The sequence below is a fragment of the Rhinichthys klamathensis genome, unplaced genomic scaffold (genome assembly GCF_029890125.1).
Source record: "Rhinichthys klamathensis goyatoka isolate OS25496 unplaced genomic scaffold, OSU_Roscu_1.1 h1tg000040l_1, whole genome shotgun sequence".
Taxonomy (NCBI): domain Eukaryota; kingdom Metazoa; phylum Chordata; class Actinopteri; order Cypriniformes; family Leuciscidae; genus Rhinichthys; species Rhinichthys klamathensis.
The window spans coordinates 789420-805617 of record NW_026606587.1 but is presented as its reverse complement, the minus strand read 5'-3'; the positions used below and the strand labels follow the sequence as shown (position 1 = coordinate 805617).

Genomic DNA, 16198 nt, shown 5'->3' with positions numbered 1-16198 from the left:
AATTTGAAAATACAACCATATTGATATGTTTGCATATCAATTGTTATTTTTGATAACTCACCCCATTTTGTTTTTTTCCCCCAAATATTCTTGTTACATAATACATGTGAATTCAAATTCTATCAGCTTAAAAAGAACTGTCAGAATAGCTTTAGCATGTTATTGAATATGGCAATGTTAATGTATTTGGCCTTGGAAGACTAGATCTACACTGCTGCTGCTGCTGTTGATTATCGCTGCAGAGCAAGTATACTTACTGCTAATAAACAGACATGATGTGGGGTTTTGCCCTGGCAGCCTTGTCTGTTTCATGTTTCTAAGTTAGTCTTGTATTTGAGCACATGGCTCTGTCTTTGTTTGTGTTTGCCATGTGCGCCTCGTGTCCCGCCCCCTTGTTTAGTCCTCGTCCAGTCCTTGTTTTTACTAATTGCGCTCACCTGATCCTCATGTGCTCTGGTCCCTTTAAATTGTGACTTTCCCTCATGTCTTTGCTGGTTTGTTGTGTAAATGTTTTTTTTTGTGTGGTGTTTTCTGGTTTGTGCTCTTGAAATTATCTTAGTGCTTACTCTAGTTTTTTTTTTTTTTTATCCTATTCCCAGTATCAGAGTATCCTTGTTGCTATTTTGTTTTTCTCTGCTTCTGTTTTGCTTAGTTTTAGCTATTGTGCTTTATAATCTATTTTGAGTTCTCTTGTTTTAGAATTTTATTTTTTAGTTATTTTCTTCAAGTCTTGTCAAGTGGAAGTCTTGCTTTTCTTTTGCAATTCCAGTTTTTTTTTTTTCATCTTTAGATCTTAGTTTCATTAGTTTGCTAATGTTATATTTATCTATTTTTTGTTTCTCTAGTCATTGATCTTTTCAGTTTAATTTTGGTTCTCTTCATTGTTGCTATATCCTGTCTGTCTTGTCTTGAGTCTCGTCTTGTATGTTCTTCTGTGTGTTCCTTCCTGCCCCGTGTCCTGAGTTCTCTTGCCACTGACTCTTAACTGACTGGTGCAGCTATCTAACCTCTGTGTCAAGCCTCCGGTTCTGTGAGCCTCTACCTGGTAGCAAGACTGGTGCTACATCTGAGATCTACGTCAAGCTACGAGTTTGCGAGCTGCCTATGGCACTCACATCATTGCCATCTTACTGAGGGTCTCAGTGGTCATCTGTTCTCCGTGTCGTCTGCCCTGCCCTACTGTTTGAACTGGTTCACCCTTCACTCTCCCTGCTGTCTCAAGTCTTCTGTCTTAAAAAAAAACCCTTGTCTGCTCATTTGCATCTGGGTCCTATCTCTTGCAGAATTATGACACATGATGCTGTGTGCATGTAAGATATGCTGCTACTGCATAAATTGACATGCATAAATCCAATAGCAGGCGGAGCTGGTGGAGGGTTTCAGAGGAACTTTGATAGTGTGCTGCGGGACTAGCTTACAGCAAACACTGAACCAGACTATTTAAATGTTGAGCAAGCAATCTCATTGGCTGCATGATCAGCAGAAGCCAATCAGCTTATGTCATGCGGTAATGATGTGATTGCTTGCAAATTGCATGTAAAGGACTTATCAGGCCCTAACTATATATTAACAATAACATCAAAATTGTTTTAAATGTATCTTGTTTAGATGGTTTCTGTTAGACATTTATCCTGGAAAACAAAAACAAAACACTGAATAAGAACATTATTTTGCAGTGCAATCTACAGCTATTTAGATTGAGGTAAAAAAAGTATCCTTTAATTCACTGTATCCTGTAACATTACGAGGTTGAGAAAATATCCTGTAATTGGTGCAATCTTGTGTTCCCATAATAATAATAACCCTCTAAAAGTTCTTACTCTCAATCGACAAAAGCCATTTGCAATGTTCTGAATATGCGGCAAGCAAAGGTTACCCAGATCTAAAAATACTGTGTGGTTTTAGAGTGTTTCTAAATTTGATTCAGTAGTCCTCGCTCTCTTGTCATGTGTGTGTGTGTGTGTGTGTGTGTGTGTGTGTTTGTGAGAGAGCAATTTTAGGTGTGTCTCACAGTGGAGGAAGAAGCCGTAAATGAGGTATGAAATTGGTTGGCGAGAATGTACATAAAAAAAGCGTCCAGCGTCTGGAGGTCAGAGGATGCTGCAGCACAGACTGCGCTCAGCATGCACAAACATTTGCCTGGTTAAAGAAGGGATTGTAACCGAACAGAAGGAAATGGGACAAAATATTGGGAGATGTTCAGATATCCTGCAAATATCAAACACAGGAATCCGTAGCCCAAAGTCCATGACAAAAGTGGTGCAACTGTTTTAGTGAATTCAACCAATACGTTTCTTACATTCAAGTCATGACAACAAATGACACTTGGAATATTATTTGGCATCAGAGAGAAATAGAAAACTATAAGCCTCATCTAGAGAGAACCATTTGGGTCACAAAAACTCCATACTGAGATAAAAAAAAGTGAAAATGACAAAGGAATAACAAGGATTTACAGTTTTTTCTTTCTTTTCTTCCTCTCAGCAAGAATGCTGGAGGGAGCCCAGTAATTCTGTAACCTGTAAAACAAATTGTGACCAAAAATGACCTGCCGGTAGACCAAAGGTCACAAATACTGTGTGATAACCAGTACAATTTAATGAATTAGTTTATTTATAAGGCATGTGGGTTTATTTAATGTGCAAATACTCATACCAAGCATAGGCTACCTACACGGGCATATAATGTGCGAATAATGCACAATTTGTGTAATGGACGGCTAAAGGGACAGCAGGTTCAGTCTGGGTTATTCACAGCTCTTGGCACTGACTATGCTGATTGCAATTAGGAGAAGTGCCACAGTTTAGATGTAATCTCCTCTGAGGTGCGTGAGCTCGTTAGAAAGTCTTTAGCTTCTACTGTTGCTGCGAGGAGAATGGGAAGCCTTTCTTTACTTCTCATTACTCATTATCTCTTTCTATTATAATACTTGTTTGGGAGAGAGAGGAAGAGAGAGAAAAGCAGCGATGGAAAGAGAGATCCAAAATTTTTCAGTCTCCTGTAACAGAATGGGTCCCTGAGGTTCACTTATAATATTAGTAAAAACAATTCTGCACAAAATCCGTATAATATGCTTTTTATTACCTTGTTCGTCTTCTTACTGTCCTCAGGAATTAAATTACTTCTATACATTTTTTATAAATTATAAAAATATTTTATACTACTTTATACTACTAATTAACTACTAGAAATAAGCAATACATTTGTTACAGTGGTAATAATAAGGTTCATTAGTTACTAAATTCATTAGCATGAACTAATAATGAACTGCACTTATACAGCATTTATTAATCTTTGTTGATGTTAATTTCAACATTTACTATTAAAATCTTGTTAACATTAGTTAATGCAATGGGAACAAACATGAACAAACAATAATGACTATATTTTTTATAAACTAACGTTAACAACGATTAACAAATACATTAACAAATGTATTGCTCATGGTTAGTTCGTGTTAGTTAAAACATTAAGTAATGTTAACTAATGAACCTTATTGTAAAATGTTACCGTTACAGTATTTATTTATCTTTGTCATAGTCTGAAACACAGAATGGGTGTTGATGTGTGCAAATGAAGGAGGTTGTGCATTCAAATGTATTCATCTATTGCAGATGTATGAAACAAGTTTTTGCTGTGAATTTCTGTAAACTGTCTATTTTTTTTAGGAGGTTTTGACTGTTGAAAGTTGCAGCAATAATCTCTTTTATCTCAAAACATCCAGAAAAATTTCACTCCTCATTATATGAATCGTTTGATTTGTGTGGACATTTCTGAAGTCTAAAACCTGTTTACATTCAAACTTTTAGCATCGGCAGGGACCACAAAGGGACCAACAAAGCGTCAACAAAGCGTCTTGTTGTTGGTTTAATAATCAGTGGCTATATGACCCAGGCTTGTTTGTATAACGCACACCATATCTCATCCCCTGCTGACAGGGATGCCACATGGTAAACAAAGTCTCATTACATTTCTCCATTGAAGGGGCACAAAGGCAACAGTGAAGTATGAATTTCAAATGTGCTTTTACAGTTAATATAGCCAGCAGTAAAGGGGAAAGAAACAATATATGCGTAAGGTAATAGGAAGAAGAGAGAAGATAACAATGTCTTGAACTAAGGTTGTGTTGGGTGTTTAACAGTGTTTTCCCTTTGAAGGGAATGAAGGGGGATGAGAAAGAGGGAATTGGTCTCAGTGGCTGAAGGTTAAGTTTTACACTATAACTAAAAAATCTTTATAGTTTTGCACAAGTTTGTGTTCTCATATAATGTAATGTTCTGAATCAATACATGCATGGTTCAAGATTGAAAATTAGAAGTGTGATACATATTTCTTCAGTTTAAAAATTTTTTTGAGGGGGTCATTATCAAAATTTTGTGTCAAACGTATGTCCCTTGACTATTAATCCAGAAACTCCTGTTTGATTAAAATTTTTGCGCGTATACATTTTATTCTACAGGGCTGTTGAATGCTTGAAACTGATTGGTTGACGAACATTCTAACGTGTGCAATTATTTTCCAGTAAATGCACGGCTAAAGTAGTTCCAGCCAGGTGTTGACCGCATTACAGTTCCATATCATCTCGCCAAATGATTTCAGTTATTTCAAAGGTCCTACAACAGCAAAAGAACCAAAACCCACAACGAAACTGACCAAGCAAATAAATATATTAAACAATAGGATAAAAACGACAAATTATTTCCATGTTTTTTGCCACAAAATGATGTTTTATTATATATGGTAAGCGTCTCAGGTTACGACTGTAACCCTAGCATCGATGCCGCTTTGGGAATGCCCCTGCGTGATTGCGTCTGAAGCACTTGTGTCAACTAGTCCAATGGCGAGAGTGAGCAACCAGAAAAGGATAAAAGCACATCCGGTCTGACCGGCATTAGCTTGATTTAGCCGAAGCAAGTCGATCACAGGAATGCAGGGAGTATGGCAAAGTCACGCAGCATCTCGTTCCCTTCTCAGGGAACTAGGGTTACAGTCGTAACCTGAGACGTTCCCTTGTGAGGGAACTCGAGCTGCGTCGATGACGCTTTGGGAATGAGAATGCTCGAACGCCATTCGAACCATAGCCTGTCTGTGTGAAAACTGAAAGCACAACTAAGACAAGAGCACCTGTGAACCTGGGGTAGCACCCAGGTCGAAGTTGTAAAACCTTACGAATGTGAGTGGAGAGGACCAGCCTGCTGCATACCACATGCTGCAGGGATACCTGCTAGTGATGGGGACGAGACCGCCTATGCCGAGTCCGAGTCAAGACCGAGTCTTTGAAGGGCCGAGTCCGAGTCGAGACCGAGTCCGTTGGTTTTCAAATACAGTCGAGTCCAAGTCAAGACCGAGTCTTTGAAGGGTCGAGTCCGAGTCGAGACCGAGTCAGTTGTTTTTCAAATACAGTCGAGTCCGAGTCAAGACCGAGTCTTTGAGGAAGCAAGTCCGAGTCGAGATTGATATTCATGATTTAATATCAACCCAGTTAATAATCAACTGTTAGGCCTTTGCATTGCACCATGGGATGTCATTTTCAAATAATACCCGTCAACATTGCATTTTATGGGCGTCGGAACCATTGTATATGGGTGGGACAAGACCCACCCCCTTTTTAAGACCAATGATATTGGACCCACTCACCTTTACTGTCTCTAATTCAGCGCATATGTCTGCTCACTTTTCAGTCACTTGCAGTGATCTAATTGATTACTATTCCCATCTTAATAACGCCGTTACCGTTACCGCCAAAAAAATGCGTTACTATATTTGATAGGGCTGTGTAACGATACACCAAACCCACGATTCGGTTCGTATCACGATTTTTGACGCACAATTCGATACAAACCTCGATTCTTTTGGGGGTGTGGTGACGCGGTGTGACACGTTCATGTAACATGTAAGGGTGGCGCTGCCAATAAAGCACCTAAAAGCTGTCACAAAGAACCGGCAAAAGTAATGATTATGAATATATCAAATATAGCAAGGAGACATTTTAATTGTTTATTAATAAACAAGTGTTTTTGTGTGTGTCGGCTGCAAAGATGAAGTTGACGATGCTGACTGCGATCTTTGCAGTAGTGAACGCGCCAGAGAGAAATGCACATTTCATACGCATTACATAAGCAGAGAGCAGTCTGTTTTCTTTCGTTTTGAATTGTTCTGCTTAAAAGCTTTCTATATATATATTTTTTTTCAGGTCTGTGAGGCAAGTAGGCTACCTTATACTTATAGGCTAGTAAGGCTACGCTGAGTTTCGGTTCATTTATGAGACGAGCTCCAGTTCATGCGCCGGCGCCTCCGTGTCGTGATTATTGTCTGCTATATTTACTTCTTATTTATTAAATCCAGGCAATTGGTTGCTGAAACATTGATTAAAATTAAAATACAATTAATACAAAACGAAATTCACTTTAAAGAAAGGCTTTGTGCTTTCTGTTTGAGGTCTCGATGAAAGTTTTAAAGCAGTCTTTAGTGCCGCTTTCCCAGAGCGGTCACGTCCGTAACGGAGAACTGCCATGTCCTAAGCGCGAGTCTCAGGTTCCTATGGGACATCATACAAAGTTTAAAACATTTAAATTGACACATTGTGTAGTAATTAATGTATATGAATCTTAGTTAATTATAGGCTATTTATAGAACTGGTTACTGAGACGGAGACGCGCAGAGACGGCAATTAACGCGCTGTTTGATTTGTGACCGTGCTGTGCTTATTCAATTCATTCGAGTAGCCTGTATATTGAACAAAGCTTAAATAATTTAAATATACATACAATAATATACAATATCCTATTTGAGTTGATATACCGTAAAACTTCAAATAGTAGCCCGGGCTTTTATTTTCCCAAATCGTCGAATTGCACCGGCTTGTATTTGAGACAGGCGTCTATATGAGACAGGCCTTTATAATTTAGTGTTGAGATGTTGTTCATTGAGTGTATAGGCCTGTCTCTAATCTCTAAAAATCTCCAAATGCTCCATGTGAAACTGCAGTCTTCCGCCCTTTTACTATCGTGTCAATTGATTTTGATTAATATGTGCGAGGGAGAGAGAGCAAGACAGTGCTCGTGTTGTTTGAAGACGTGAGAGTGCGCGCGCGCGGCCGGGGCGCTCTCTCTCTCTCTCTGCTCTTGCTGTATTTACCCAAACCTGCAGCCACACCAGGCGTGTAAAAAAAAACAGGGGTCTATTTGGGACTCGGCTATTATTTGAAGTTTTACGGTATTACTCTTGCCAAGCTGTGGTTTCTGAGAGATGCACGCATAGACGGATTTGCGCTCGTTTCATTTTTACTCTCACTCATTCACTTCACTCATTATTGCATAGATATTTTAGATAAGGTATTTGGCTTCGGGAACACCCCTAATCTACTCCAGAAAAAAAAAAAAATCTGGAGGATGACCCACCCACATTTTTTTTTGTTTCCGACGCCCATTGCGTGGTTTTATTTTATATGAACAAAAAAAAAAATGCGTTGGAAAAAAAAATTCTCGAGGACTCGGTCTGAAATTACGAGTCCTTCTCCTCCCACTGGGGTCCGAGACTGAGTCAAGACCGAGTCTTTGAAGGAACACGTCCGAGACAAGTCCGAGAAATCAGAAATCGGTCTCGAGACCGGACTCGAGTACTACATCACTACCTGCTAATATAATAAGGCTTCTAAGCCGCCATACTCCTGTCCTGGTCTACAAGCACCACGGAGGACACATGCACCAAAGGTCCTCCAGAGACCCTGAGCTGAGCCGCCTTCCATAACCACTCCCCAGCCAGTGAGGGAAGCATCTGTCGAGAGCGCAACTCGATGGCAAGAGCTCCTAGCACTGGACCCTGGGATAGGAACCAAGGTTCTCTTACGAGAGGTTCTCTCGTATTGCGTAAGTTTAGCTTACGCTACGGGAAAGATTCATCTTCTCGAGATATTGAAGCCAAAAAATGATCCTTAATTTTGTATATGTTGTCAACGTAGTGCAGCAGCTAGCAGACCTAGAGCCGGCATTCTAGCACGCTCATAGGCTGCCCTGCGGGAACTGCACAGCCTACCAGTGAGCCCGACGTGACGTCACGTCCAATCGAGGGCGCTCGCGCCCTCGCCGCGTCCTAGCCCGCCAGAATGGGACTATATAAGCGGGGCTCGGAGGCTGATTCTCTGATTTTCATCTCTTCAGCGAAGCTGCTTGCATCGCTGGACCTTGAGAAGCCGCCACCGTCGAAACAGCGACAAAGCCAGCTAGGACAGTGACTGAGGAAGCCGGCCGCCTTCGCCACCTTCAGCCTTCCGAAGCGAGCTACGCTATCCGGCGTTGTATCTTTTTTTTCTCACTGCAATCCGAGCATCTAAAAGAGCACAAGCGTCTTTTTAAAGATGCCTCGGTCCACTTGCGGCTTGGGACGAGAAAGGCCAGGACCCAGCTGCCATTACGGACCTGAGGAGCGCGCAGATCTCTCCCTTCGCGCTACCAAGTCTGCGGCCCAGGCCCTGGGGAGATGCATGGCCTCGTTAACAGTAACTGATAGGCACCTTTGGCTGACGCTGGCTGACATGAGAGAGTCTGAGCGATCCGTTTTCCTCGACGCCCCTCTCTCACCCTCCGGTCTCTTCGGCCCAGCAATGAACGGGATCGTCGAGCGTTTTTCTGAGGTGCAGAAAACGTCGCAAGCCATGAACCTGTTCCTGCCGCGTCGCACTAGCTCCGCTGCAGGTCGCCCACGTGACCAGCCGCCTGCACGAGCCGCCACGCAGCGCCCAGCTCAGCCCAGACAGAACAGCCAGTCTTCGCAGCTAACCGCAGCAGGCCGCACCCCCCACGAGGGCCTCGGCCTAGGATCGCGTTGAAACCTGAGCACGCGAAGCTCTCCTAGCACCATCAGGAGGAAAAAGACGGTTGTGTCTCGCCGCGGCCGGACCACCGTCAAAGCTTCTAGCCCTGTCAGTCCCCTCATCACAGGCTACTGCAGTGGATCATTTAGCAGTCAACGAGTCGGTTACACAACCCGCTCGCCTGCACACAAACGCCGTTTTTACGGCGACCCAGAGAAATCTCATAAAGAGCAAGTTATCTGGTTATCCGGCTCATGCCGAAGGTGTTTTATGTGTAGTAAAAGTGCCCACAACCCAGTGTTCACCCCTACATGTAAACACAACACTTCCCGTGTCTCACATAGAGCCCACTCTCATGAAGCAGGCAAATGCTGCTCGAGTGTTGCCCATAGCAGATGTGCCCACGTGCACACATCTTCTATCTGCTCGCTGTCACACGGCCAAGCCGCCCGCTTCACATAAAGCCGCGCTGCGCCCGCTCCTCCGGTTCAGTCTCTCGAGCCCGCACAGCGCGGCGACCAGAGCCCGGAGTCCATTCTACCCTTAGCTGCACATATAAAAGCATGGGAAAGCATCCCAGGGGTATCGAAGTGGGTGCTAAGCACTATAAAGCAGGGTTATGCGTTACAGTTTGCTCGCCGTCCCCCTCGGTTTCGAGCGCGGACCGCGACGACAGTGAAAGCAGAAGTAGCACACCTACTTCGCTCAGAAATAACAAAACTGCTGTGCAAAGGGGCCATAGAACCGGTACCGCCTTCTCTGAGCGAGTCAGGCTTTTACAGCCGTTATTTTCTCGTGCCCAAGAAGGACGGGGGACTCAGACCCATTCTGGATTTGAGGCATGTGAACAAAGCTCTTATGAAAAGACTGTTCAAAATGCTTACAACCAGACAACTCCTCGCGCACATTCGCCAGGGGGACTGGTTTATATCTCTCGATCTGAAAGATGCCTATTTCCAGATTCAGATAATACCCCGTCACAGGCCATTCTTGAGATTTGCCTTCGACGATCGGGTTTATCAATACACTGTCCTGCCGTTCGGCCTGTCTCTAGCACCCCGTACTTTCACGAAGTGCATGGACGCGGCTCTCTTTTTTCTAATAATTCTAAAAGGTGTGCACTATTTTTCTAATAATTCAACGGCTGAAAATGTTATTCATTTTCTTATTTTTCATATGATATTAAAACATATCATTAGTATTACATTGTTTAGTATTTGTATGATAGATTTCAATAGATTTTTTTTAATTGATTGATTATGGGGTTATTTATTGAGTATTTATCTGATCAGCGGTAGGTAATTTGATATTGACACTAACTATGAGAATATGTCACTGTAATATTGTCACCGGTGTTACAACTCTTTCTCAATTTGTTCAAAAAAAATAAAAAAATAACAATAATAATCTAAAGTCACGTTGCCCTTTATAACTGATAATAATTACAAGAAACTGCTTTCAAAAATGTACTAAATTCAAACTCAACATTTTGTAAGTTGGAAACTCAACATAAGCTACATGACCTGAACATATTCAGTGAACTCTAAAAAATGCTGGGTTGTTTCAAATATGGACAAACCCAAACGTTGGTTTAATTAACATATAGGTTTAAACTTTTTAATTTAAACCAACGGTTGGTTTTGTCCGTATTTGACCCAAACATGGGTTGAAACAAAACAGTATTTTTTAGAGTGTCTTTGCTAATTTCAGCCAGAAATCTCAAGAAAGTTTTCAATGCCAGGTGTGAGCAACTAGGTGCTATCATTGGCTCTGCATGCTGTCAGATCATCGCAACATGTAGCTATCGCTTCATCTCCCCTAAGGGCTTAGCCTGGCAAATATACCCAATCATTTCCAATGCTGAACTCAGAATAGAAAAATGCTTGAGGCAATAAAGACAAAGTGAATCACAAAGATTAAGGTAATTTTAACAGGTGAATAGCATAACTCATCTAATCTTAAATCGACTTTAATGATAAACAGCAATATTTAAATTTCTTATTTACATTATGCATGAAGTAAGGTGTATTATCATAAAATCGTCAATCTCGCTCATGTATTGTCCCAGTTCCCTTTGCACAAATATGTTTTCATGCATTTCATGTGCACTTCAGATTCTGAATATGAGCAGAAAGCTCATAAAGTCTTGCTTTATTACTCACATTATTATTACCTTCTTTGTCTGCCTGTTGTGACAGTAATGCTGGCCATGACCGTAAGAGTGGACCTCCATTACAGCAAAGAGCAGCAAATAAACACTACATGAAGATACTAAACGCAAGAAAATCATTATGAAAGAGGCCGTCGTCATTCAAACTGTCAGTCTGAATGCTGTTTTATTGGTCCAAAAGATTTGAAGCTAGTGTAAATCTGGAAGCCACTATCAGTTTAATAAAACTGCATAATCATATTATTCTGAACCTGCAGAGATTATGGTCTCATGCCACCATAATCTCTTTTCAAACCATTTTAGACAGTCACTGAATTTCTTTCAAACAGGATTTTGCAGGCATTTTTGAGGTGGTTTCTCACTAAAAGTTATCTCTAAAAGTAAAAAAAAACACTTCATTTTTCAGTCAAAATGGTTTGACCATATTATAAAGATCTCTCATTTTGATCAAACACAGAATGCTTACCACCATTTTGTCATATGATTTGGTATTTCCTGTATACCCACAGTGTTTGCTGTGCAAAACCACCTAATCTCCTATATAAAGATGTGTAGCATGATATTTTATCAATTATATGCAACATAACACTTAATAGGAATAGTTGCAAAAATCTAAGTAGTTTAGCCTTGATTTTTCAGAAGCTCAAAGAAACTGCACACCCAAATTTGGTGAGACACAATGTCGGTAGCAAATGTCACACAACGGAAAGATTCCTTCTTTAATGCAAATTGAAAGGCGAGAAACTAATACTGTAGTTGATTTCTCACAGACCACTGTGCCTGAAAGGGTTCATCTAATTTATATTCTACTCTTTCAATTCTTCTATTTGTCTACATTTCTTTTTCTAGTGGCTTATTCTGTTGAAAAGTATTCTGCTCGCCAGGCTTGAGGGATTTGTCAAAAGAAATGAAAAAGAAAGTGAACAAGCAGGAGAGAAGATTCTCCTGTTAATAGACTCTTCATCAGCACCTGAAATGACCCTTGAAGAGAGTCTTATGTCATGTCATAAAATGCTCTGTCATATTTCAGGCAGACAAATATTTTTTGCCCTGGCCTGATATCTATCAAATTGAACACAGAGTGTGAACCACAACACGAAGTGGTACTCTGAGATCCTGAACTGTTGACCAGTGCAAAGGGAAAGTTTACATGGTATTCAACACAACAACCAAAATTCAAAGCATTTGCGACATAAAGCTGAAAAGTAATCTTTTGATCTAAATCTTTTACTAGTAATTCATAGTGATGTTTTTTATGGAAGTCTGTTTGCCCTAAAAAAACCCCCCAAAACATTACATAAATAAATAAATAAAAAGGTTATTGCAAATTTAGTATAAGTTATTGGGACTTTAAATCTCACAAAAGTTCTTGCAACTTTGACTTTGTTTCTCATAGTTACAAATTTGTTTCTCTGAATTGTGTGTGTACAATAAAATGACAATGTAACTACTGTATCGACTAATCTGACTGCATATCTCAAAATGTGACTTTTAACAAAGTGATATGCAAAATCTCACTCTGTAAAAAATTATATGATCAATAAGTTATGACAACATATGTTTTACATTGCTTTAACTCATCAAAATAAGTAAAGCAAGTTATACAAGAATCTACTCATTTTTTAAAGTCAGTTTAATGTAATTTATGTTGAAATGCAGTATGTGATTTTTTACAGTTTATATCGCACAATTGTGAATTTACGTCTCGTAATTGTGACTTTATAAACCACAATGCAACTTCTTGCAATTGTGACAGTTTCTTTAGTCAGAATGGGACTTAACAAATGCACACAATCTCATTGTAACTTTACATCTCACAATTGTGAATTTGTTTCTTGTAATTGTTACTATAAATCACAATGTAACTTTATATCTTACAACTGAGACTTTTTCAAGTAATATATATATATAGTCATATTGAGATTTTGCGCATTAGTTTATTAAAAGTCATTCTCATATTTGCAGTCAAATTACTTGAAACAAAGTCTCAATTGTAAGATTTAAATTTACACTGTGATTTATAAAGTCACAACTACAATAAATAATTTCAAAATAGTGAGATATAAAGTCATATTGAGATTTTGCACATTAGTTTGTTAAAAGTCAGTCTCAGATATGCAGTCAAATCTCACAATTTTGAATTTAATTTTTATTGTGATTGTTTATAAATCAGTGTAAATTTAAATATTGCAATTGTGACTTTGTTTCTCGTAATTTGAATTCATATCTCAGAATGTGACAAACTAATATGCAAAATCTCAAAGTGGCTTTATATCTCACAATTGTGAATTTGTTATTGTGACTTCATAAATCACATATATGTAACTTCATAAGTCGCAATGTGGCTTTTAACAAATTAATACGCAATTCATTCTTATTGATTTCCCTCGTGTGTGTTTTAGGATTTTACTTTTACTTTAGGTGTATAGAAACATCAGTAATACAATAGTGCTTCCAGTGATATATGAATCCAGGGTTATGCATCACAGCAGTCGGAGAACTAAGGGATCACAATTAATGTTGCCTGATCCTAAATATGGCACACAGGGCTGTTCCACTTCCAGATTGGGAGACATCCCCACCAGGGAGTGGATACGGGCTGAGCGGGTCCGCCAGCTTTACCCTCAATATGTCAGTGTTAGTGCTGCGGTCCACTTGTTCCTCTCACCCTCTGTAGTAAATGAACAGACACAGCCAGTCTAGAATAACGACTCGGGCTGTCACATCAAATCAAAAGATGCCATCTCAATCTGCGAGGGTTGTGAGTGAGACGCAATGAGACGTATCTCAGGCCTCCCTTTTATCAGCAAGGATTTTAGAGGTTTCTTTAGAGAGAAACTATAGCCTTTGGTTCGCTGTAGGAATGACTCTTGCTTTGATAGGAAGAAACAGTAAAATAAAAAAATGGTTTGGAAAAATATGATGGTGAGTAAATGATAATAGAATGTGAACTTTTGGGTGAACTATCCCTTTAAATCAGTCTCCAAACTCATTTTCCCCATTTACGTTGTCATAAAATCAACTGAAGATGTGATAACCATAACAATACATACAATTAAACAACAAAGACATTCAACCATACTTAACTCACCTCTCGGTGAAATTGCATGATCAGCTAATGTTTACACAATCAGCTAATGGAGGCTGTGTCCACATTTCCCAGCAGCAATGTTTATTTATTTTGTATAAAGAAAGAAAGAAAGAAAGAAAATATGCAAAACTAAGTTGCTACTCACAGCAGCAGGCCTTTCAAGACACAAAAATGGTATTATGGCAAGAAAATGGATCTGACAACCCTGTTGAATTCAATATTTCTATAGTGCACATGAGATTTGTCATTCACTGGCTATTTTTTTTCCTTCATATCAGAATAATAATAATAAAAAAAAAAAAAAAAGTTATTCTGGTTGTTCCAGGCTCTGTGAGGCTGTGATAATGGGTTGGATGCAATATTTCTGTCCTCTAATGTCTGTAATGACTGCTGTCAGTGAATTAAACATTACACTTAACTCATGCCAAGGTGACAAATGCCTATAAGGTTTCCATTTCACTGGAAAAAGCGCTTGCTCCTGTTTCTTTTTTTCCTAGAAAGGAAAATGACTAATTTATCTTCACTTCTCCCTTTATTATGTTTGGAATGTGCTAAAAGAAAAATGTAGGCAGAAGAAACTTTTTAAACTTCAACTGTTCTGTATTGGAACATAATAATAATTCATTTAGTGCTGGATTTTCTGAGTTTCATATAAGAGATGGCAATAAAAATAAGCCAATATCAACAGCAAACAGTACAGCACATTGCCAGAATGTATTCGTAATGGAAATATTGATAATTACCTGAGATGATTGACGCCAGGCGAAATGCATCTGAATGTCGATGAGGCGTCATGGGTTCATAAGGAGATGGCTCATAAAAATCCTCACCTAAAAAAAAAGACATAATTATAGACTATTAAAATAACGTTTAGCACTGTACATACCCACACACTACAATGCTACACTGCATTTGTATGCTATACTACATTGTGCCACATTGTTGTCACATGTGCTTATTATATTGTATGTTTATTTCAATGTGTGGCATCCAATTATCATCTGAGAATCCAACTTTGTGTTAAAAAATGCTTTCCGATAAAATAATAAGCCAAAAAAACTATACAATCTCAGCTTATTACTTACAGTTCATTCATCACACTGGAAATGGAATGTCAAGTAGAGCCTTAAGTAGAGTAAATATGCTCTGTTGTATACTGCACATTTTTGGTTTATGATATCAGATCATCTTTAGTGGTAGTACACACTATGGACTTACACTATACTCTATGTACTTTGCCATAGAATGTAAATATACTGGTGTACCAATTGGGGCAATTACATTATTATTATTATTTTTTTTTGCAACACGTAAGCATTTGCTACAAGTACATCATCTAGGTACTCATAGTGCACCAGGCCTTGCTGTGTATTTAAGGCCTTGTCCACATCAATTCGTTTTAGTTTTGAAAACGTATCTTTTTCTCTCCGTTCTGGCCTTCCAGACTGAGACGGCATTTCTGTCCTGACAAAAGTTGAGCTTTCCCAAGTGGATCAATATGAACACGCTGTTTTTTGTTGTGTGGACTATGAAAACGGAGGTATTTGACGCATGTTTAGTTCTGTAATGACAACTCTTGGAGAGATTGACATGGTAATGGATATGGCAATGTTAATGTATTTGGTCTCGGTGGAATAGATCTGCTACGCTTCTGCTCCTGCAAAGCAAGTAACGTGACTTGCTACTGCCAATACATTCACAGACATTGAATGTTAAAATAAGAAGCTTTGTGACTCTTGAACTGAGTTGGGGAGACAGTAAAAACCCTCAACAATGAGTGTGTGAAGATTGTGCCTGTCAAAATTAAAAATTATTTAGCCTTTGCCTGCGGTACTCCCTTCTGAAAGTCTCTCAGGAGCTTTAATCCAGAATTCGAAATTCACAATCATTCCATGTTATTCACACACCTGCATACTAGCAGGGGGCACTCGGATCCTCTTTTCTGTTGGGGAATGCGGATCATTGGAGTATTTAAGCTGTGTCAGTCTCGTTTTATCATACCGCGAGCTTCACTGTCACACAGCAGTTTCTGAGGCGGATGGGCTGCACATGGATGTGTGCACATGTAGAGATGTGATGAAAGATGGCATATGTCTTCAGACGGTCCCTAACTCACATTAGATCA

At 39.5% G+C, this 16198-nt stretch overlaps 1 protein-coding gene across 2 annotated transcripts in view; it reads right to left on the bottom strand.

Annotated features, from left to right (window-relative positions):
* gfra2a (GDNF family receptor alpha 2a) overlaps nt 1-16198 on the bottom strand; it is a 104574-nt gene that overhangs the window by 61024 nt on the left and 27352 nt on the right. For both annotated transcript variants that reach the window (XM_056246546.1, XM_056246547.1), the window contains exon 3: nt 14817-14903. In XM_056246546.1, the coding sequence (XP_056102521.1) occupies nt 14817-14903 (87 nt within the window). The remainder of the gene's footprint in view (nt 1-14816; nt 14904-16198) is intronic.